The following is a 24,435-nucleotide window of genomic DNA, read 5'->3' on the forward strand; positions in this document are numbered from 1 at the left end:
GCATGCTCTCTGTAGGCTGTGTGTCTGTGTGGAGCCGACGCAATGGGAGGGCAGAGGTGTGCATTACCATGAACACACTATTGCAATGCTCTGCTGCCCTGGTTGGCTCTGTATATGTTCTTCTGTCTGCGGTCCACACAGACCACAATCTCTCACTGCTGCTCTTGCTCTCTCTTGCTCTTGCTCTCTCTCGCAGCGCTCTTTCTTGCTTTTTCTCCCTTGCTTTTTTCTTTTCCAGGCAGGTCAAAGCAGCTGTGAACTGGTGTGCACTGGGGATCTATTTTGGTCTTTCTCTCCCTCTCTCTCTCTCTTTTGGTCCCTCTCCCCCTCCCTCCCTCTTTGTGTTAGATTGGGCCAATGCTTCAGGTGTTATCCTATCTCCCCCATGCTTCTGCCTATTGCACCTGGATTCCCTTTGGGGGATTACTAAAGTGTTATCCGACCCTGTCAGGCTGGGCCCTGTCTGCCCTCCACTGTAACTTTGAATGAGATTTCTGAAATACGGACGTGGATACCCTGGTCGATCCAACCATCTTAACTTCTCTCCTCAATTGCGCTCCCCTTTGTATCCTGCCAAAGATTAGGGAACAAATGTAACCTTTTTTCAGTTTTCACCATCCCTCACCCTGTGTGTGTGTGTGTGTGTGTGTGTGTGTGTGTGTGTGTGTGTGTGTGTGTGTGTGTGTGTGTGTGTAGAGTTGTAGTTTCTTATGAACCTCATAAGGTCATAAGGGTGGTCCAACATTGAACAGGTCATCGTTTGTGTAAGAGAAACACGAGCAGATGCAAGGGAGGGAGTGTGTTAGGCAAGGTCTTCATCCATTTTATGTACGCTGATGGCGTAACCATTTTTAATGAATGTTCTTCTTGGAACATACACAACGCACTTTCGCCCACGAGCCAGAAGAGAACCGACCAATAAGAATCACACATGCCCCCACCATGCCGGAGAGTGCTTATCATCGACGACGATGCTGGACGCAGAACGGCCTGCCTTGTTTGTTTCCCTCAGCTTTCTACCAACGGTCGTCTGCGCCTGACGCCTGTCACACCCCCACGCCATCCGCTCCCATTCCCATTATGTTGCATAAAAAGAAGCACAAATGGATTCTTCCGAGCCGCACCAATTATAACTTCAATAGGTCCGGCGAGTCAGAAGAGTGCTCTGGGGCAAGAAGCAGGCAATGCACCCCAAAAAAGGCAGATAATTGCACTTCTGAAATGTGTAGTCATTATCTTCCTGTTTTGTATTTTAAGAGGGCACAGGCTTTAAACGCAAATTCTATTAGTGATTACGGCGGTGGATACATGCACTTTACGGGCTTGGGGACATATGTTGATGGCCAAGTGGCTTGGCTGCCTGCATTGATTCTGTCATTAAACAATTAAATGAGCACAATGAGTGAGTTTAATTATGTTAAGTGTGTGTATACCACTGCCTTCCTGCTGCTGGCTGCTCTCACACTACTCACTCATCGATGAAACCTTGAGGTAACTCAAGACCCTCCTACATAACGACCGAGCCAAAGGCTTTCATTAAACAAATAGCAATCACCACTTCTCCTCACTGGCTATGTGCACATTTAATTAAACAATAACACAGGACATAATGACATGAGGACAACAACACAACATTGTGTGATTGGTGGATATGTGTCTAAGCCCCAAAATAAACAATCTAATCTATTATGCATGTCGTGTTTGGAGAAGTCTAAGGGGAGGTGAAGTGAGGTGCCCCTTTTGCATTTAAGGAAGTAGTTTTGGAAAGAGATGGATGCCAAGCAATGCCAGAAGGAGCTCCGTTTCATCGACATGATTTGTTTATGTATGTCTTCATTCATGGATGAGAAATAAAAGCTCCTTATTGGCCATGCTGGGCATATTGGCCATGCTCTGAAAAATCTATGTTATCTCAGACTGAGGCTTCACAAGAGTAAAGATTCTCTCTCGCTCTCGCTCTCGCTCTCGCTCTCTCTCTCTCTCTGGTAGATGCCAATACCAAAAACTGCATAGCAACAAACCCAAACCACCATTGATGAACAGTGGCACAACACAAAGTTGACTTGCTCCGCCTCTTTGTGGCCTTGGTATATCTTTATAAATAGTAATGTATTTTATTGTAACTGCAGGTCAAACGCTGATAGCAGGAGAGGCTCCACCCCCGTCATCCAGCCAGCAGGAGGTCCAGCTGAAGTTCCTGCTTACAGGCCTGCTCTCCGGGCTGCCACTGCCCCCCTTCGCCATCCGCATGTGCCCCCCGCTGACTACCAAGAACATCAACCACTACCAGCCCCTGCTGGCTGTAGGTGAGTGGCCTCCACTACCATGAGTGGGACTCCACCACCATCAGTGGGACTCCACCACCATCAGTGGGGCTCCACTAGGGCTGCTTGATTATGGGAAAAATCATAATCACGATTATTTTCGTCAACATTAAATCACGATTATTCAAACGATTATTGGAGTTTAAAAACATGTATTTATTCAGCATGTCACTCCGAATTCTTTTTTTGCAAATAAGAACTTTAAAATTTCGCCTTAAAAAAATACACAAAATGGACAAAAATGAAATGTTCCAATCTAAAATGATAAACAGATATGTATCCAGCTGTTCTGCCCTTTCTATAAAACAAAAAAACAAAAATTGAAAAACTTGATTATGTTAATTTTGTGATCGTATGAAGCTAAAATCGAATTGTGATCAAAATTCGATTAATCGCCCAGCCCTAGGCTCCACTACCAGCCTCTGCTGGCGGTAGGTGAGTGGGACTCCCAACACCATGAGTGGGGCTCCACTACCTGCCTCTGCTGGCGGTAGGTGAGTGGGACTCCCAACACCATGAGTGGGGCTCCACTACCAGCCCCTGGTGGCTTTAGGTGAATGAGGCATAGACACGCACAAATGCTCACGATGGCATACAGGGGCCGAGCAGTTATCCAAGGACTGATATGAGTGTAGGATGAAAGTATAGTTATGGTACATTTTGTGTGTGGTTGTTTCTTTTGCTTTCATTGACCGGAAACTATCACACAACAAAAGTACTTCTCACTTTCAAGGGATTTGCATTTTGGCAATAAAAGTTTTTTTTTTATTAAACAACATAAAAAATGATTACAACCAGAGATTGCCTCGCATTAACGAGAGGGCCTCTGAAAAAAAATCAGTCTAGTTTCTTTTCAGAAGCAATGAAAGCAATTTGAGCAGCACAATGAACACAGCCACGCACCCATTTCTCTATGAAATTGTGTTGAATTTCCTACTATGCTGTAAATAAGCGACACAACATCGTTTTTACGATGGCCATAAAACACGTTCACGTTTGTTATTCCCAACATCAGCGGTCGTTTGGAACCCTGTTACAAATCAACACCCCCCGGGACGAGGGAAAGATGTTGGGAAGGGGTTGGGTGGGGGAGGGGGGGGGGGGGGGGGGGGGGAGTGGATTGCACCTGTAATCATCTCATAATCCGCCTGCTATTAGTTAGAATATTTTATGAATTTCATAGGTCGGCCATTTAAAGGATCGCTTGGGGTTGGAGACCCGCGCTCCTGCTCGCTCCCATTAATCATGCTGCTGCTGCTGCCGCCGCCGCTGCTGCTGCTGCCGGGGACACCGGAGAGAGATTGGAGCGAGAGGCAGCCAGTCATAACTAACTGGGTTGCCCTGATTTATGGCTCCTCTGCACGGCGTTGGAGACGAAGGTGCCATTGGGAGCTTAGTGGTGGAGATCTGAGTCATCTATCTGTGCTCGTCTCTGTCGCCATTCCCGTGTAGGCAGGAAGGCACCGATGTATATATAAACTTGTGAAACCGGTCAACTTTTAATTCAACATGACGTTTTTTTCCGATTTTTCGACGTTGTGAGAGTGTGTGGCTTAAAAATTGCAATGCTGTTGTGTGATGCAGTATGCCTGCCGCCTCTGACAACACATCTCAATACAGAGTTACAGGCGACAAGCAAGTGGGTGACAGCTCATCTTATTTAGCGCTGCCTCTCGTGCAAATGACGGTGAAATGATGCGGGAGAATGAAAGAGATGCTACTACAAACACAAACTTTGGGGAAAAGCGCAGGAAAGAAATGTAATATGGATGAGCGAGGCATTGCAGTCGGAGGGAAAGTTTCTATTTGATTGTTTTTAGATCAGTGCAGCAATTTTTTTTTCACACAGAATATATACCCTTATCATCCCCACGGCAATAACGCAGAAAATTGCAGATTTTGATCTAAAAGGATTCCATGGCTTCCAAGATTGAGTCAACGCACGACGCCTTCCCCTCTCCCTTTGGCTGTATACATGTCTGTTTGCTGATGTGTACACAGTGTGTACACACATATACAACACTTGACTCCACGAGGCCTCACTTGTCAGTTCAGCCATCCCCTCTCCCTAGCAACCTCCTCTCATGCCTCTCTTCAAAGATCAACCTGATTTTGTTCATATTTCCCTTATTTCCTGTGATACACAATCTCACTGCTCTACCTGTGCCCTCTCTCGCTCTCTTTCTCTCACTCTCTCTCTATCCTTTCTCTCTAAATGTCTCTCTCTCTCTCCTCCCTCTCTAAATTTCTCTCTCTCTCTCTCCTTTGCCTCTCCTACCCGTCTCTTTCTCCATCCTCTCTAACTGGCTCTCTCTTCTCTCTTTACCCCACTCTTTCCTTCCTCCATGTAATTCTTGCTCTGGCTCTCTCTCTCTTCTCTCCTCTCTCAGCTCTCTTCTCTCTCTCTGTGTGTGTGTGTGTGTGTGTGTGTGTGTGTGTGTGTGTGTGTGTGTGTGTGTGTGTGTGTGTGTGTGTGTGTGTGTGTGTGTGTGTGTGTGTGTGTGTGTGTGTGTGTGTGTGTGTATACACATAAAACACTTAACTACGCGAGCCTTAACGCGAGCCTCACTTGTCAGCTCAGCTGTAAAGCTGAGAAATAGTCTCCATTCTCTCCCCTCGTGTGGCACAGATGAATTAGTCCTTCCTCTCGAGATCCACAGGCTCCTATTGGCCCTTCAACATGAAGGAGACGCAAAGAAGTCAACCTCGCCTCTTTCATCAGTGTCCTTGTGCAGCTCACGGTTTTTGAAAGACCGAACCCAACTTTTCATCAGAAGAGTTAACTTTTGTAGACGTATCTCATTTTATTCTTGCTTTAGGCCGGGAATATCCAGGATATGTATCCCAAATATCGAAAAGTAGGTTTGTTTGCATGTGCGTGTTCATGTGCGAAAAAAGCGACTTGCCAGGCAGCCCTATGGGGAAATGTACATCAAAGAACAACAATCAGACACATACACGCACAGACTGCACGCTTTACTGACGAACGTGTATGGGTGTGTGTGTGTTGCCTCCCTCAACCAGTATGTGTCTGTGTGTGTGTGTGTGCCTGTGTGTCTGTTGCCATTCCTCACCCAGTGTGTGTGTGTGTTGCCATTCCTCACTGTGTGTGTGTGTGTGCGTGTGTGTGGGTGTGTCGCCTCCCCCAGTGTGTGTGTGTGTGTGTGTGGGGGCAGAGTGTCCGGTACCACAGATGGTCCGGGATGACCCGCCGTCTGCACTGCGGGGGTCCAGCGGGGAGCCAAGCAACTGAAAGTAGAGCAGGACCCTCGGCCCTCCTCGCACCCATCACCCCGTCACATGACTCATAAGTCATGCTCTTTGTTTCACCACCCAAACCGGGCTGGTCATGTGGTCTCCCACGCTGCGATGGGATTGGAGGATTCAGTCAGTGTTTCTCACAGAGCACAGTCCTTGTCTCAATGCCCTGGCCATTTAAATCCCTTATTTGAATATATTTCTTTAATAAAGGCAGTTTCTTTAGGCACTGTTGGCGTAATTCGGAACCTTTTATTAGAGATTTCTCCCCTACGTTTTGGTTATTGGTATGACTCGGTCGATGTGTCTGTTGACGCTAACGGGACCTCGTCAGTTGGCCGGCAGGCTGGCCTCCTGTGATTGGTCACTCGTCGCGCCACTGTGACTCATCGGCGCCAATGAGAAACCCTGGTGTGTTCCTTTGATGTAGCTCTTCAGGGCTGCAGCACATTACTGATTTGACGGACGATTATTGCGACGATGATTGCAAGTGACAGGACAGGAGCGGACACCTGCACTCTCTCTGAGACGCGATGGGAATCAGCGATGGGAATATACACCAGCACAGATCAGCTCCCAATTTATTCAGGGCTGCAGGCTACTGGTAATTAATATGATTGGAAGTTGAGTCATCTCGCGATTACAAATTAATACTTTGAGAATGTCATGTTGATATTGGATATGACAAACACTGGACTGAAAAGTTATCCCCAAAAGATATCGCCTGCACAACATTTACTGTTAAAGCTAGGAAACGCCATGTATTTGAGAAGCATTTTCTGTCATATTTATGCAAGCAATCTTATAAAAAGACAAGCAAGTCAAAAGCAATGACCAAAAAACACCGTCGCAGGACGGTACAAAGCCCTTCCAATGATTTCAGCCGGCCCGAATGATATGATTGGACAGCCAACCTGCCTGTCTACCTTCCTACCCTCCTACCCAGCTACCTGCACATACTCTGCTCTCATTGCACATGAAAGGAGTCTCCCCAAGCCTGTCAGCCCTAGCACTGGGGCTAGCGAGCTGGACAAGTGTTTTGGGAGAGTGGTTTTGGATGGAGGCATGAAGGGAGGGTTTGTGTTTTTTCGGTTGGATACTTTCAACAATCGAGCTTACACCAGCTGCTTGCTTGAAATCCCCTGCCCTAGCTTTGTACTCAAAGTCCACTCATTTTCACTGCTTCTTTTGTCACAACTCGACCTTTTAACACAGCTACGTGCTTTGTTCACTGGATGCAATGCGGCGCCGGTCCCGAGAGAGAGTTATATATATCAGACACATCTCAACACCCAGGGTGTGCGGCAAAATCACTGTAATTCATGTCGCAGCCATTACCCCTGAGGTTAGAGCTCTGTTGCCTTACAATTCTGTTTCTCCTGCCGTTTGCTACCGGAAAGCTCATATTGATGCAACACCTGTTGAGCAAGGAGTTTTTTTGCACCTTTCTCAGAGTGAAAACAACGAGAGTAAATAACGGAGGGGATGAGCTTTCTGCTAGAGTGGGAAGGTACGGGGACTTTAATGTCCGCCCTCAGTCCAATAACAGTTAGCCGAAGGCAGGGAATCCGAAGCTTGACTCTTCTTCCTCGTAGACTCTCTCTTTCCCATATCGTTCCTATCCGCCGTCGTATATCTGCGGTGACTGCTGCAGCTGTTTTTGGGGACAGTCTTACCTTATCCAGTGTTGTGGCTGTCAGAGCATCGACGTTAGAATAGATTGCTGTTGCAACTATGTGTGCTTCACTGGAGAACTTTCTCTACAGAGATGGCACGAGACACACACGCACGCACTCACGCACGCTTTTATCAGCAAACAAGTCGACTGCAAACCAAAGCCGTTACTGAGCTCTACAGGGAGGACAGTTCCTCCCGTTGCACACGATCGTGCCCGTCCGGTTTCGTTACCCGTGGTTGTCTGCCGGCGCCTCGTTTGTGTGGAGATAACGGGGCCGGAGTGGCGGAGCGCAGCACTGCTCTCCCACAGACACGCCCGTCACAATGGGGCCGAGCGGCAGCTCACTGTGCTACCGGCATCGGCTGGAAGACACGAGCACAGCTGCCTTCCCGAACCACTGCTTGAGTGTATGCATAATCCGAGGGTCCTGCAAAGCAAATACCAATTACCGGCTCGTTGAATCCCACCAGAAAAATACAGAATCTGTGGATAAAAAAGCACAGCTGATTAGTTTCACACCTGTCTAAGCATACTAACAGAACCAACAGAAAATGCTTTTATGAATTTGAATCCTTGCATAAGTGGAGAATAAAAGGCAAGGTCGTGGGTGTGCAAACAGAGAGAGCTGCTCTCAGAGGAAAGGAAGGAAACAAGCAAAATGAAGACTGTAGCAGGGTGGGGGGGCCTCTTTTGTTTATCCTTCAATCTACTTCCTCCCGGTTACCCTTGAATGTGTCGAATGTGTACACACACACACACACACACACACACACACACACACACACACACACACACACACACACACACACACACACACACACACACACACACACACACACACACACACACACACACACACACACACCCCTCGTCCTCCCACTGTCCTCCCCCTGCCAAGAGGCAAGGCAACCAGACGGCCCACACGCAAACGCACACACTCTCACAAGCGCACACACACACACGCACACAGTCACAGTCACACACACTCTCTAGCCTGCCAGCAGTACGCCACTCCGAGTCCAGATGTCCGTCTCGGTTCTGGTGGACTCACTGCGGCCCTCCGGAGGCTGAAAAGTCTTCTTGGCCGCGCTCAGTCACACAGGCTCATTTATCCCGCTCACCCTCCGGGTCAGCCACCATGAAACCGCTGGCCATGACCCACAGCAGGCACACCCACTTCAAAAGCGTCATCAGGAGCGGACATTGGCCCAGGAGGTAGAGCGGGTTGACTGGTAAACCGGAAGGGTTGCGTGTTCGATCCCCGGCTCCTCTTAGAGGAATGTTGATGTGTCCCTGAGCGAGACGCCTCACCCTGACTGCTCCCGACGAGCTTGCTGTCGCCTCTGCGTGGTCGACGCCCCGTGTATTTTATACGTTATTGAATAACTCGTCCCCCACTTTCAGCCGTCAAAACGCAGCCATCTATGTGCCGAAAAATCGGTTTTCACGCTGAAAACTTCAGTGACATATAAATAAGGTTATCTTCGTAAAATGAAATATGTCATAATCAGCCTGGGCTTCACCAAAGCTCATCCTAATCTTCCTTCCCTGGTGGATGAAGCAGGCGACTGTGACTGCTGCAGGCTCCCGCTACTACCTGCTTTTTAAACTACTTCTCCCCTCCGAGTGAGTGCTCAGGGTATTATTTTGACACATCGTGCCATCTCGTTCCCGCTGGTGGCTAATGTTTCCGAATATTTGAGTCCCGTACCGTGTGTCCTTCCACCAAGCCGTCTATCCATCATGTAATAGTGCTTTTCCAATTAGGCTGGCGCTGGCAGCGGTGCAGGCAGAGCCGTTCAGCCATCCCCTCTCCCTAGCAACCGCCTCTCATGCCTCTCTACAAAGATCAACCTGATTTAGTTCATGTTCCCCTTATTTCCTGTGATACACAATCTCACTGCTCTACCTGTGCCCTCTCTCACTCCCTCCTCAATCTCTCCCTCTCTCTATCCTCCCTCTCTAAATGTCTCTCTCTCTTTCGGCTCTCCTACCTGTCTTTTTCTCCGTCCTCTCTACCGGTCTCCCTCTATCTCCGCTCTCCCTCGCTCTACCCTTTCTCTAACTCTCTCCTTCCTCCCTTTAACTCTCTCTCTCTCTCCCCTGTGACTCTCTCTCTCTCTCTCTCTCTCTCCCCTGTGACTCTCTCTCTCTCGCTCTCCTGTGACTCTCTCTCTCTCTCTCTCTCTCTCTCCTGTGACTCTCTCTCTCTCTCTCTCTCTCTCTCTCTCTCTCTCTCTCTCTCTCTCTCTCTCTCTCTCTCTCTCTCTCTCTCTCTCTCTCTCCTGTGACTGTCTCTCTCTCTACAGGGACCAGTAATGGCTCCGTGCTGGTGTACAATTTGACCAGTGGGCTCCTGCACAAGGAGCTGAGCGTCCACTCCTGTGAAGTCAGGTAGGACATCATGTTCTCTGGGCTGTACTGACACACACACACAAACACACACACACACACAAGAACACACACACACAAACACACACACAAGAGCACAAACACACACACACACACACACACACACACACACACACACACACACACACACACACACACACACACACACACACACACACACAGGGAAACTAACCCACACACACACACACACATGCACACAGGGAAGCGTACACATCCCCCTCATGGGTAAACTCATTAAAGCGCTGCTGATCGAAACCACAACCTTGTATTTTACTTTTGGGTCAAACGATTTTTCCATATTTTCGCTTCATTTTATTTCCAGCGATCCCATCTTTTATTGCGAATAGCCAGGCGCGATGAGTCCGAATGCCAGGGTAACGGAGCCCTGCCTTTTTTAAATAACCCATTCACCGTCGGGGTTTGTGAGTACATTGGCAAGCAGCTTTTTGTTTGTCGCATTAAAATCGTTGATTGGATTTAATTTATATGTTAATGGGGAGTGTGGATGCGCAAGCTTGACCAGGGAAGCAACCTCTGGCAGATCTGCCTGCTGTGTGTTCAGGGATTCACTCCATCACTGTAGCCAAGCAGGGGCTGTGGTTTAATACACAGCAACAATAGCCGGCCTTAAATCGGCCATCTTCTCGTGAGATCATGTCGGGCCCCTCACAAGCAATTAAAATAACAATGTTATTTTTTAACAAGTTAACACCGGGTTTGTGTAAATGCATCCCGCATTGTTTACTCTAATTCCTTTTCATCGGTAGCGGACTCTACACAAGGAGCGTTAATTGCGATCCTATTGTGCTGCTCGGACACTGCGTGTTTCTGATGTTGGGCTTAATTGCAGTCTGTGTTTGACCGGCCGTTCTCAGCGGGGCCCCGTGAGTGAAGAGGGGCCAATGGGGCCATGCACCCCTGGCCCCATTAATTACCACTCTCAGAAGCGCCGGTGCCGTTTCACTAAGATTAATTAAGCGCGAGATTGAATCAATTAAGCAATAAAAAAAGATTGATTAGGAGCAAACACTTTGCATCACAACGAAAGCCGATAAACACAGTCACAGGGAAACTTTCATGAGAAGGACGTAAAGTTTGTGTATTTGCCTTGTGTGTGTGTTTGTGTGCATGCGTGCGTCTGTGTGTATGTGTTTTGATTTTGTGTGTATGTATAACCCATGAGACAATGCAGCTTGCCCTCCATCTGCCTCTTGGCTCCCAACACTATGACCAATTCGACACAGACTTGACTGCATGGGGGCTGTGGTGCTGGTAGGGGTGTTGGCAACTCCATTGTCTCCCTCTTTCTCTCTCTCGCTCTCTCGCCCTCTCTATTGCTCTCTCTCTGTCTCTGTCTCTCGCTCTAAGTGTCTCGCTCTCTCGCTGTCAATTTCCCTCTTTCTCACTCTCTCTCACTCTCACTCTCTCTTGCGCTGTTTCTCTCGCTCTCACTCTCTCGCCCTTTCTCTTGCTCTCTCTCGCTGTTTCTCTTGCTCTCTGCCTCGCTTTCTCTCTCGCTGTTTCTCTTGCTCACACTCTCTCTCACCCTTTCTTTCGCACTCTCTCTCGCTCTCTCTCGCCCTTTCTCTCGCATTCCCCTCAAAAATGCAATATCTAAATATTACATAGCAACTTGAGGATTTGCAGACACATACACAAACAAATGTTTGTTCATTATTGACTAGGTTTCCAAACAGCTGCTGGGCTGTACTGTCAGTCTGTGCTATATGCACTGCAACAAGTACAACACACAGAACAATGTTAAAAAGCTGTGTGTGCGCATGGTATGCACGCATACAGCGTGTGTGTGTGTGTTTTGGGCTGTATGGTAATTAACCTGGTGGCCTCTGGCCCACCCAGAGGCAGGGATATTTAGCATCTCATTTACATCTGGTGAGGAAATTGACTAATTAATCATTGGGCTATTTTGCATCTCATTACGGTACGGTTCCTCGCTCCCTGAACCGTGCCCACTTCCGAAATAAGTTTGCGGGTCATGGAAGGACGTGAGATTATGTATGCGCACACTTTACATTTTTTGGTACTTAAATTGTTTACAACTCTTTGATGCTGTTAATGGATGCAGCGGAAGTGTTTTTTATGTTTTTTATTTTGACTTTTATGGTCTAAGCGCGTGTGTGGCTGTGTGTTTGCGCGTGTGTGTGTTTGATTGTGTGTGTGTGTGTGTGCGTGTGTGTGGGTGTGTGCGATTCCATAGGGGGATAGAGTGGGTCAGTCTCACCAGCTTCCTGTCCTTCGCCACCTCCACCCCCAACAACATGGGCATGGTGCGCAATGAGCTCCAACACGTAGACCTCCCCACTGGTGAGTTCACGCCCACGCACACAAATATACTCCTTTTATATATTGCACTTTCTCTGTCACTCTTTCTCTGTCCTTCTCCTCTTCTGATGCAGTCGTTTTCTCTCTCTCTCTCGCTCTCTCTTGCTCTCTTGTTCTCTCGTTCTCTCGTTCTCCTCTCTCTCTCTCTCGTTCTCTCTCTCCCTCTCTCTCCCTCTCTCTCAGTGTCTCATTCTCTCTTGTTCTCTCTCTCTTTCTCGTTCTCTCTCTCTCTCTCTATCTCTCTCTAGCTTTCGTTCCCTCTCTCGCTCCCTCTCTCGCTCTCGCTCTCGCTCTCGCTCCCTCTCTCTCTCGTACTTCTCGTCCCATCTCTCTTCACGCCTCATGCACTCTGTCGCCCGAGTAGTCTCTTCAAACGGAGGTCTCAAGGCCACTAGCTTTTGTGAAAGTGATTTGCGTGAAAGCAGCAGAAGGGAGAGGCACAGAGTCGAAGAGAAAACACAAAAGGACCGTTTTATGGAAGGGAAACGCCACGATACGCAGTTTGTCTGAGATACGGAAACATACACAGACACATTATTCCATTACTGAGTGGGCTAGATGAAATGACGGGGACATTACTTTCTTAATGGAATAGGAAATGAAAGAATCCCAGAGGTAGGGTTGAAAAAGTTCCAGCACAACCTCAAAATATGCCGAACTTCAACAGCTGCTTCACATGCAGGGAGGGAACTGAAAATGGCTCAGACTCTGGACATTTTTCAGTACAAAATGTTTCCCTCTGCACAGATGTTCAGCTTGAAGCTTCTTATTGGTGTGAAATAAGCCCAGGGACCCTAGAGGTGGTAATCTCCCTCTCTGGTGGGCTTTGTGCCCAGTAAAGAGCCTGAGGGCTTTTCACAGCCACCCTACCTGTCCAACCCCCACGTTTGCTTCGAGCCAATATTCATAATGGTTTTTTTGGAGTCATTAGCCACGTAGAATGGACGTCATGTTCCCTCTCGGAGTAGAAGCACAGCCATTCAGGTAGAATCCGTTCATGTAGAATCCATTCTGCGGTTGAATAGACACAGTTCAGGGCTGCCCTGTACTGAGAGATTTTTACATTGGAAACAGACCCCCTGGAACAACTATGCTCAACTTTCACCGAGCGATACAAAGGAAAAATCTAGTATGCTGAGAAACGCCTCTGACTTCGGAAGGCAAAAAAAAGGCAATCATGTTTTAATTCAGAGAAAAGGCTTTTGCCAAAAAGGCGTTTGCCGAATCAGAAGTGGTACTCTGTAGAAGTAGTTGTGTGACTGCACAGGTTAATTACTTTGATAAAAATGTTCATAGCTTTCCTTAAGGGACACTGGGCTTATCCTGATATCTTTTAGATGATCCAACACTATCAAAGTTAACAGCCTGCAACTTCAACTTATCTTAACGTCCCTCATTTCCCCCTGCAGGCACGTCTTCCACCAAGTTCTGTCAGTTCACTTCTGTTAGATCTCAAGTCTTATTCCATGGATATGTTTTATGTTCGATCTCAAGTCTTAGGCCATGGACATGTTGTGTGTGTGTGTTTTTGTGTGTCCGATCTGGCCACAATGCACACCTACTTGCACGTGGAGCATTGTAGGGCCTACTATTCCCCCCATCACCACCACACATGGCATCAAAGCCCTTGGGACCTACCTGGGTGCCCAGGAGTCAGCTGTGGTATAGTTTGGGCTGCTGTTCTGTCTGTGGGGGGACAGTGGGGTGGTGGGTGGGGGTGGGGGAGGCTGTATGGGGTGTAATTGAGTCTCTGTAATCAGGACATGTCCCCTCTGTGCCATACACACGCAAACGCTGAAACACGCGCACACACACATACACACACACACACACACACACACACACACACACACACACACACACACACACACACACACACACACACACAGAGCCCCCGGAATTTCCTAGTGCAGCAGACACAGATATTCTGGTCCTCTCCAGACAGCCATCATGGGTAACAAGTTGCTCTCCCGTACATCAGCTGGCACCACATCGGCAACAAGCAGAACAACAACTTTCGGTTTGGGTGCTGTAAGTTCACCTTGGCCGGGAGTCCTGTGCAGCGCTCCCCACTGGCTCAGTGCTCTTCATCTCTGCCTGATACACCCAGAGGGGGTGCACGCACTCGTCAGTGAATTAGATCTGGTGGAATCATCCTCTACAGTGCACTTTACAGTGAAAAACAAGTCTGGTTGTCTCTCTCTCTGTCTGTTTGTCTCTCGTGTTGTCTCTGTCTCTGTCTTTGTCTCTGTGCTTTTTCTTTCTCTTGGCTCCCCTGTCCGTCTGTCCCTGTCAGTGTGTTTGTGTTGATTTTTACCTAGGTTCAACCCGAATTTCTCTCTCTGTGTTTCCCAGGCAGGTGCTTTGCATTCCGAGGTGAGCGAGGAACAGATGAGCAAGCCATTGAGATGATTAAAGTGTCTCATCTCAAGTGAGTAGCTTTTCCCCAATCCAGCCATGCATCCTGTCTTCACCTGCTTCTTAGACATGCACACGTAAATACATACACACACACTCACACATAAACACACACACACACACACACATAAAGGCGCACACACGCACATAAACACACACAAAAAGGCACACACACACACACACACACACACACACACTCACACACAAACACCCTCCCTAAAGTTTGTTGTCCCAAGGTCATTTACAGACTCCTACTTTCCTCCACATTTCATGCCTGCCAGGTTTTTTTATTCATGTTGCCACGGTGATGTCTAAAAGTCATATTCTGTGTGTGTGCCTGTGCGTTTGTGTGTGTCGGTGTGTGTGCGTGACTGTCATGGCTGAGTTTGTTGTATGGCTTGAGGCTACATTATTCTCTTCTGTTTACGTCGCCTGGGAAAAAGTGGGGTACATTTTTCTTCAATACGAACGAGTGTAACGGCGACAACCGGTCTTAGGAGGCCCTCACCGCCCCCCCTCTGGAAATCGAGGACGGGGTTTACCCGGTTAAGGAGCCCTCTGTACACCCACTAAATCCCCAACGTCCTTCAGTCTCAGGCATAAGCGTCTGCACCGTGAGTGCAGACCTTTGCCTTTGGAGTAACAAGCTAATTAGATTGAGTCGGGGGGGGGGGGGGGCTTGAAGCTGGATTAAACGGCTCCGGCTTCGTGCTACATGGCTTCACACTCTCTGTATCGACGCCGTCCCGAGTGGCCAGGCGTGGCTGTCCTTTTGGGCGTTCGCTCTGGGGGGAGAATGTGATGCAGAGGAATTCGCTGTCCAAATGTGGTGGGGTGTGATTTGGAGCGGGGCTGGAAATGATTGCTTTGACACTGAAGGTTATTGTCGTCCAGTATGAGCAACTTCATGCAGAACAACCGATTGGGTCTTTGTTTTTATATCGATGGTTGTTCGCAGAAATGTAACCTTTTCTCCTTTCGTTTTATTAAAATGTTAACATACTTGACTGTTTGGGAGCTTTTTGTACACATACTTGACGTGTGTGTGTGTGTGTGCGTGTGTGTGTGTGCGTGTGCGTGTGCGTGTGTGTGTGTGTGTGTGTGTGTGTGTGTGTGTGTGTGTGTGTGTGTGTGTGTGTGTGTGTGTGTGTGTGTGTGTGTGTGTGTGTGTCTCCAGGCAGTACCTGGTGGTGGTTTTCAGGGATAAGCCCCTGGAGCTGTGGGACATCAGAACAGGGACTCTACTCCGAGAGATGGCCAAGAACTTCCCGACTGTCACCGCACTGGTATATACACCGACACATGGACAGGCACACACATGGACACACACACCGACACACACACAGACACGCCTCATCTACCCGACAGCAGTGACCCACATCACCAAAAAAAACACATAGTGTGGTGAAGTGATTCAACAGTCAGTGGCATTAGCAGAAATAATTAATTTCCTAATTTAAAAGACATCGTAATGCATTTAAAAACTTGAGAATGAAGTAATTTGACACACCACTCAAAAAACACACAAACTTACCAAAGCTATATATCATATGAAAGCTTAGACTCTTTGGATTCCAACAGTTCAAACCTTTCACTGTGAAATGCAATCATTGCATATTCAACTATCAATTATAAAGCTGTATGTAGCTTTGTTGTTTTTGTCATAAACGTTGTGTTTGATTACATAAAACCACCATAAACAGGTAATCTATCTTCTGGGCACCATTTTGCAACTTAAGACTGTTTACAAATACATATTTAGTAGCTAAGAGGAAAGAGGAAATGGGTCAATAAGCTCAAATCAGAACACATTCCTTCATCGTCATCTGGTGGCCTTATGGTGCAATTCAGATTGTTTTGCTTGGTGTCATTTAACTTTATTCGCCCTGACCTTTCCTCTGAGGGGTCAAAGGTCAGAATTGTACCATGGGTTCCTAAGATATCCGCCTGTTTGTGTCTCAACAAGTTGATATTGAACATTTTGCATTTGTTTTGATTGGAGTTATGTTTATATTTGAAGATTTGGCCGAAACCTCCCCCCTCCACCCCCCCCCCCCCCTGGTTTAATTGGGATGCAGAAGCACACATTTGACAGATTTCTACTAGACTTCTTAGTCCTTCTCACAGCAGCCCTGGTAATTGCCCCCAGCAGCCTCGATAATATACACACACAGTTATAGTCAAAGATACAGAAAATCACACACACACACACACACACAGACACATAGACACACAGACACATGCCATCATGCACAGCCCCGTCTTTCTGCCTCATTTCTATTTTGATTGTGCGCTACATGGCCTGAAGCCCAAAATCTCCCAGCAGCATGATGATGTGATATGCAAGCCAGTGACTAGCGTGTCTGCTTATTCACGGTAGCATCTAGCTGCTAATAAGTTTGTTTATTTCGCCCTGTCACTGGGTCATTATTGGTTTCGCTCTGTTGATGGCTCCATTGAGGCTTCTGCTCTCGTGGCGTGTGTGTATTGGTCTGTGTTCTATGTCTTTTTGTGTGCTGTGCACTGGCTGGGACTCGTGTACACTGCGTGCGTGTGTGTCTGTGTGCATTGAAGTGTGTCTGCATGTATGTGTGTGTGTGTGTGTGTGTGTGTGTGTGTGCATTAACGTGTGTCTGTGTGTGTGCATGTATGTGTGTGCATATGCATGTATCTTCGGTGTTTGTATCTGCATTAACATGTGTCTGTATGTGTGTGTTTATCTGTTTGTGTGTGTGTGTGTGTTAGCATTAACGTGTGTGTGTGTGTGTGTTTACGCAAGCATGTATCAGTGTTTGTACATGCATGTATCTGTGTATGTGCATTAACTTGTGCGTGTGCATGTATCTGTGTGTGTATGTGTATTAACGTGTATGTGCATTAATGTGTTTATGTGTCTGTCCACCCCCCCCCCCCCCCCCCCACCCCCCCCAACAGGAGTGGTCTCCCTCCCACAACCTGAAGAGTCTGAAGAAGAAGCAGATGGCGGCCCGGGAGGCCATGGCCCGGCAGACGGTGTCGGACGCGGAGCCAAGCACCGTGGAGTCCTCGGTCATTAGGTCTGCTGGTTCCACGCCCAAAACGCCTTGCTCAATAACAACAAACGACCTCAGAGGACGGCACGTACACAGAGACCGATAAGAATAGTTAACATGACACTTGTTACATCACAGCGCTGTTGTTGAACCCTGGATCGTGATTGGTCGATACCGTTCCAGGGGCGTGTGTTAGTTTTAACGGTTCAGAATCGATGTGCCAACAAAACACATTTAGTAGCACACACAAACAACAACTTAAATAAAAGCTACCACCCAGACAAGGCAAAGACAATATGCTCAAAGCAACGAGGAAGAGTAGTTTTATTTCATCAGATTAAGTTGATAAAAAGTTATACCGGTATATTCTTTCCCTTCTGAAATGCTATCAAATATCATCGCTTTTATCCAAAGGGACATACAATAATTACATTTGTCAGAAGAAGGTGAAACAATATATATCCCTGTCGGTAAAGTAAGGATGTTCATAGAACCAAGTGCCAAGCAATAAAATCGTAAGGATATAAAAAGGACGCACAACATACTGTAAGTGCGTCGGTGAAATATCACCAAACAACCGCACACACACTTCAGCCAAACAACCGCACACAATCCCACACAATAGCAACACACCAAGCCGCAGAACACCGCAGTGTGCCAACCAGTGTGTCTCTCACCTCCCAGCATGATGCAGGACGCCGAGAGCAAGTCCGAGACCAGCCAGGCCATCTCGGCCAGGGAGCACTTTGTGTTCACGGACACCGACGGCCAGGTGTACCACATCACCGTGGAGGGCAACGCGGTCAAGGACGGCGCTCGCATCCCCCCCGACGTGAGTCCTCCCCCCTGGCAGCAGGCACGCTCTCAGCCTCTGTCAGGACCACTGGGCTCAAGTAGAGCCGACATAAACGGGGAGACCACGCTGATCATAAAGTTCAAGCAATAATTGATCAAATAAACGACACAAACTTAATCAGTAATGGGAAGCCAAACCAAATGTGCAGTGCATATCAGCAGGTGTAGTATAACGCAAAATGGGGTAATGAGGAGCGAGGCTGCTGCAGGGCTTTCAGCGCCAGGCCGGAGCGGCCGTGAGAGAGAGTGAGCCGACGGGAAGGGCTTCTTTAAACGCCCGTCCAATCAGCTTAAGGGAGCGCCACGCTCCTGAGGCTGAAGCGTTGGCGTGTTGATGAATGGAGTCTGCTTTCTGCTCATTACTGAAACCTCACATCAATCCAGCCCTAGTAAATAAATAGAGAGTGAGTTATAAAACAATAGTCAATAAATGATATAAATGATGCAAACAAGTCCTCTCCAATTATATCTAGCGTTGCTGCAAATTATTTTCCTTTTTTTTTTTTTCATGTTGACAAGGCGCCAGTTTTGTCGCATATACGAGCAGAATAGGCTTAGTGAAGAGCCGGGAGCAAACATCACTTTTCTGGTTGTTTTCTTTATGTACACCCGCCTACACTTTTACTAGTTTTCTCTCTTTACTCCAAGGTCACCATCAGTTTATGTGCTTGTGTGTGTGTGATTGCATCATGGTGTTTCAGTGTGTGTAAATGTGAGTGTTTGTGTGGGGGATTGATTGCATCTGTGTGTGTGTGTGTGTGTGTGTGTGTGTGTGTGTGTGTGTGTGTGTGTGTGTGTGTGTGTGTGTGTGTGTGTGTGTGTGTGTGTGTGTGTGTGTGTGTGTGTGTGTGTGATATTGATTGCATCCGTGTGTGTGCAAGTGTGTGTGTGTGTGTGTGAGAGTTTGACTTTCACGTTTCATCCTCAGTGTTTGTCAGATAATGCCTGGCTCGTAGGTCCCCTGTGGTTCTGTTAGCAGTCTAGCTGCAGGGGAGCATCACTTTTAATGAGTCCCTATTACAGTATTTACCTCTTAAAGTGACTCATTATCTGGGTGTAATGGAGACACACTTTAATTGGAGATTTGTTTATAGCAAAATATGTTTTTTGATATTTATTGGCATAGTTCCCCCTTCATACCCATGGAATGGTTGGACAACAGCTTGGAGGTAATGATGCTGCTCAAACATGCATGAGATAATGATGATAACCTGAGGATGATGCTTTTTAATGGCCACCGAAAATGTTGAACTGTCAGCCGATTGACTCTTAAACCTCTGAACGATCAACATTAGCACACAAAACGTTGTGTAAACTCCCAAAGTGCTGAGGTTTCACACTGGGCCTTCTGTTGCCGTCACCGCTGCTGTTGTTCACTGTCAGAAAAGTGCTTTGACGCACAGCGCGATTACATGCATTGATTAACACAAGCATGGGAGTTTCGGAGTGTTTACCGTTGTTCGGTGTCATGGAGCCTGAGAACCTTGACACTAATCCCTGACGGGGGAAACACGTTCTCAAGTACCCGGCTCGCTGGCGACGGCGTTGACGGGCGGCAGAGGGGTTCCAGTGAGTTGCGGCCGGCGGTAATAAAGGCAGTCAGGGGATGTTTACCACGGGATTTAGGAAGCTGTTCTCAGCGGCGCCAGCTGACTGGTGTGACGCCCCTCCAATCTGTGCATGGCCCCCGTCGGATCCTCCGAAGCCTGTCCGGATTAAAGTAGAAGCCCGACGTTTGCGTCAGCAGGACGGAACAAAAACTATTTTTCACATTCAGAGAATCCGCCGCGATGATGGTGATCTGTTCCGCTTATCTTGTCTTGTCTTGTTAACTCTCCCATTGTGTGGTGCTTTGACTGGGCTGCCTGCAGAATGTTGAATGTATCAAACTAGAATCAGTGACCTTGTTTCTCTTTTGGTTTTCCTCCTTAAAGGAGCAATGTGTAGAACCTAGTGACATCTAGTGGAGGGGACTTGGCAGAAATAAAACATAACATTATATTCATAATATTTGTTTAGCTTAGAATGAGCCCTTCATAACTACATAGGCAATGGGTGCTCTTTCTAAGTCATGTTCCACCGCCATGTTCCTAAAGTAGCCCAGAATGTCTAATAACAAGCTAAGACCAAATACAGAAAATACGCATTTATAACAATCATAATCATGATCTTACTTACAAGCAATAAAGTATAGTTTTACAGACTAAATAAATAAATACAATTTATAGATCTATCAAGGAACCTCATAATATGACACTTGGCTACTCAATGCTGTCGTGGACGATCACATCATTACGGACGTACCTAATGGCACCTTACTGGCCGCTACAGGCCACCGTAGCGTCTCCTTGGTCATTGAAAAAAGAGGGCTGAGGGGGAGGTTTAAGTTTTTAGAAATCTACAACATCAACGCTAGATGCCACTAAATCACATACTGCGCCTTTAAACTCTAACGGACAGCGGGATCGTCCAATGAGACTCCACGATGGTAGCTCTGTGGTTCCTGTCCACTGAGTCCAGGCTGGGTGTGTGTGTGTGTTCTGCAGGGCAGCATGGGGAGCATCGCCTGCATCGCCTGGAAGGGGGACACCCTGGTGCTGGGGGACGTGGACGGCAACCTCAACTTCTGGGACCTCAAGGCCCGGCTGTCACGGTAACGGCACACCGCTTCCCTTTTTTCTTTTAAAGGATATAGCTTGGTGGAGGTGGGCGGGAATGGGACCCAGGGGGTTACTGGTGGTGTCCCAGTGGGATACTGGCGGTGACCCAGTGGGTTACTGGCGGCGACCCAGTGGGATACTGGCGGTGTCCCAGTGGGATACTGGCGCTGACCCAGTGGGTTACTGGTGATGACTCATGGTAGTTGTGTTGACTTCTCGTAGGGGGATCCCCACGCACCGCGGCTGGGTCAAGAAGATCCGCTTCGCCCCCGGGAAGGGGAACCAGAAGCTGCTGGTCATGTACACCGACGGGGTGGAGGTCTGGGACACCAAGGAGGTAAGCGAACCACACCTGGGGAACAACACGATGGGTGGGTGGAGGTCTGAGACACCAGGAGATGAGAGGATGGACAGGTGGAGGTGTTGACCACTAGAGAGGTGAAGCACGGTACATAGAATGATGGGTGGAGGTTTGGGACCACATAGGATGGGAGGATCGAGGGGTGGAGGTCTGGGACACACCAGACGATGGATGGATGGGTGGAGGTCTGGGACACCAGACGATGGGCGTATGGATGGGTGGAGGTATAGGACAGCAGAAGATGGGAGGATGGATGGATGGTCGACGTTGCGTTGGTTAAATAATGGCTCGATGCTGTATGCATAACAGATCGTTCCCTTCGTTAAGCATGAATTATCAATGAGGCGAGGCCCATGGGAGCTGGGATATTTAATTCCCTTTACACCTACCGAGTGCGCGTGTCTCAGAGGATGTGGTTCTCCGACGTTTCCCTATTGCGATGGCGCACTGCGATATTTAGACTAATGTCCTCCCTCAGGGAGAGAGTGTTCACCGCTACGTTGAAGCGACAGCCATTGTCCACCTTGTTTGTTCCTGGAGGCTCCGGGGGTTATATTCACTGTCTGACACAATAACACTCGACACAGAGCCCGGACTGTTTTCCCCGTTTACACCAACCAAATCCACCATTACAGGATAGATGGTGCAACCGTCTCCCCCAGCACCACATCGGCCTGTTCTGTAACCGTTCTCCCCAGTGGTTATCATCTCTCCCCCTGATCGCCCCATCTTCATTCAACAAAGTCCTTTCTCCCGCTTTCTTCCTGTGATTGCAGTCGCTCGTGTCTGCACCCGAAGCTATCAGGAGAGAGGGAGTTTTTTAAGTTCTTTATCATTATGGTTTTTTCCAAACCCAAACCCTGGTTTGGGCTGAGCTTCGCTGGTGTCTTTGAAGGACGAGGGGGAAAGTATGGAGCTGCTGATGCAACTGTACAGACGGATGCTCCGCTGTGCTGCCCGGGAGGGGAGGGGTGAGGGGGAGAGAGGGGGGAGACTGGAAGAAAGAGAGATGGAGAGGGGGGGAAAGGGAGGAAGGGAGACAGAGATTGAGAGTTCGAAGGGGAAGAGAGGAAGACAGACAGAGAGAAAGAGAGAGAGAGATACATTGAGCGGTGGGAGAGAAAGAGGTTAAGGGAGAGAGAGAGAAGGGAATACAGAGAGAGAGGTGGGGGAGAGAGGTTGAGTGAGAGAGAGAGAGAGAGGGAGCAGAGGGAAGGCGGGTCGAGAGATACATTGAGAGGCAGGGGAGAGAGATGTTGAGGGAGGGAGAGCGAGAGAGACAGTGAGAGAGGGAGGGAGCGAGTGCACTAGAGGAGATCTCCGAGACGCTCCAGTGTCTCGGTGACAGCTGGGGTACAGCTGCTGACACAAGCCCTGCATAAACAAACCAGACGTCCACCGACACCTCCAGCCCCAGAGAGGCTGGGTTTGGGGGGGGGGGGTGGGGGGGGGGGAAGCCGGGCACGGAGGGCCTCTTCATCCTCCATCCCCGTACAGCCCAGGGGGACGAAGAGAGTCATCCGTCGGAAGCAATCCTCCACTTAGAAGCGCTCGACTCCCCCCCCCCCCCCCCCTCCCCTCCCCCCCTCCCCTCCAGAGGTAGTGTGTTGAGTTGAGTGCTGCAATGCCCACTCTCTCTCTCTCTCTCTCTCCACAGGTCCAGATGGTGAGCAGCATGCGCATCGGACGCAACGTCAACTACCGCGTGCTGGACATCGACTGGTGCACCTCGGACAAGGTGGTGCTGGCCTCCGACGACGGCTGCATCCGCGTGCTGGAGATGGCCATGAAGTCGGCCAGCTACCGCATGGACGAGCAGGACCTCACCGGTTATTGGCTGCGATTATAACATGATAATAGTCATAATCAGGAGAATGATAAAGCTTCATGTTTTTTGGTGTAGAAATGCTTTGAGTATAAGTACTACCTTCTAAGCTGCAATGTTTTTTTGGTGTCTTGAAATAACAAAGTGACTCACTCACTCACTCACTCACACACACACACACACACACACACACACACACACACACACACACACACACACACACACACACACACACACACACACACACACACACACACACACACACACACACACACACACACACACACACACACACGATGCCACGCCGTCTTACCTTGGCTGTGCGTTATCCCCCTGGCCCCCAGACCCTGTGTGGTGCCCCTACCTGCTGCTACCCCGGGCCTCCTTCACCCTCAAGGCCTTCCTGCTGCTCCAGCCCTGGTCTGGGACCTTCACCATGGACATCAGCCAGGTGTACGTGCCCTACCGCTCCTCCACGCAGGCCAACAGCCCTGTCTCTTAAGACACATCTCCAACTATATATGTATTCATATGTTTTGATTAAACATTCAATTGTGCGATCAAGTATCGGTTTAGCTCAGGAGGTAGAGGAGGTTGACTTGTAACCGAGAGGTTGCGAGTTCGATCCCCGGCTCCTCCTAGCTGAGAGTCAAAGTGCCCATGAGCAAGACGCCTCACCCTGACTGCTCCCGACGAGCTGGCTGTCGCCATCCATGGTTGATTACGCTGTCAGTGTGTCAACGTATGTATGAATGGTTGGAAGTCGCTTTGGATAAAAGCTTCTGCTGAATGCCCAAAATGGAAATTGGAAGGATATATCTGTCCGAATTTTGTATCCAATTTAATATTTGTTTCACGTTTTACTTTCGGTGCATGTGTTTGCGTGTGTTTGTGTGAGTATGTGCCTGTGTTTGTGTGTGTGCCATTGCCCATTGTTTCCAAATCCAGACAGGGATTGCATGTTGTTTGCGTGCCTGTCAGCCTTCGGAGCGTGGCTATCCCCTGAGAGCGGCTTGTGTTTTAGATGCAGATGCTCTCGCTACAGAGGCAGCCTGCTCAGGGCTCTCACCTGTGTCTGCCTAGGAAGACGCGTGGATCAGAGGCGCGTTGGAAATAGCACATCACCACAAGTGCAGGCAGAGTGTGTCCTGGCAAAGGCTGTCAGAACAGCCACACTTCTGGATATAATCAGCCTCGCTTTTAGCAGTAACCTCTCTTCCCGTCTTTCGCCGTCGACGCCCGCATGATGTAAACAAAAGAAAGACTAGT

The 24,435-nt window shown here is 48.5% G+C and overlaps 1 protein-coding gene across 1 annotated transcript in view; it reads left to right on the forward strand.

Moving 5' to 3' along the window:
- wdr11 (WD repeat domain 11) overlaps window positions 1-24,435 on the forward strand; it is a 52,789-nt gene that overhangs the window by 14,762 nt on the left and 13,592 nt on the right. The window contains exons 10-20 of the mRNA XM_056609287.1: window positions 2,130-2,306; window positions 9,570-9,654; window positions 11,891-11,997; window positions 14,371-14,446; window positions 15,611-15,719; window positions 17,368-17,489; window positions 18,150-18,297; window positions 20,867-20,973; window positions 21,203-21,317; window positions 22,999-23,170; window positions 23,511-23,619. Of these exons, the coding sequence (XP_056465262.1) occupies window positions 2,130-2,306; window positions 9,570-9,654; window positions 11,891-11,997; window positions 14,371-14,446; window positions 15,611-15,719; window positions 17,368-17,489; window positions 18,150-18,297; window positions 20,867-20,973; window positions 21,203-21,317; window positions 22,999-23,170; window positions 23,511-23,619 (1,327 nt within the window). The remainder of the gene's footprint in view (window positions 1-2,129; window positions 2,307-9,569; window positions 9,655-11,890; window positions 11,998-14,370; window positions 14,447-15,610; window positions 15,720-17,367; window positions 17,490-18,149; window positions 18,298-20,866; window positions 20,974-21,202; window positions 21,318-22,998; window positions 23,171-23,510; window positions 23,620-24,435) is intronic.

The sequence above is a fragment of the Gadus chalcogrammus genome, chromosome 15, assembly GCF_026213295.1.
Source record: "Gadus chalcogrammus isolate NIFS_2021 chromosome 15, NIFS_Gcha_1.0, whole genome shotgun sequence".
Classification (NCBI taxonomy): domain Eukaryota; kingdom Metazoa; phylum Chordata; class Actinopteri; order Gadiformes; family Gadidae; genus Gadus; species Gadus chalcogrammus.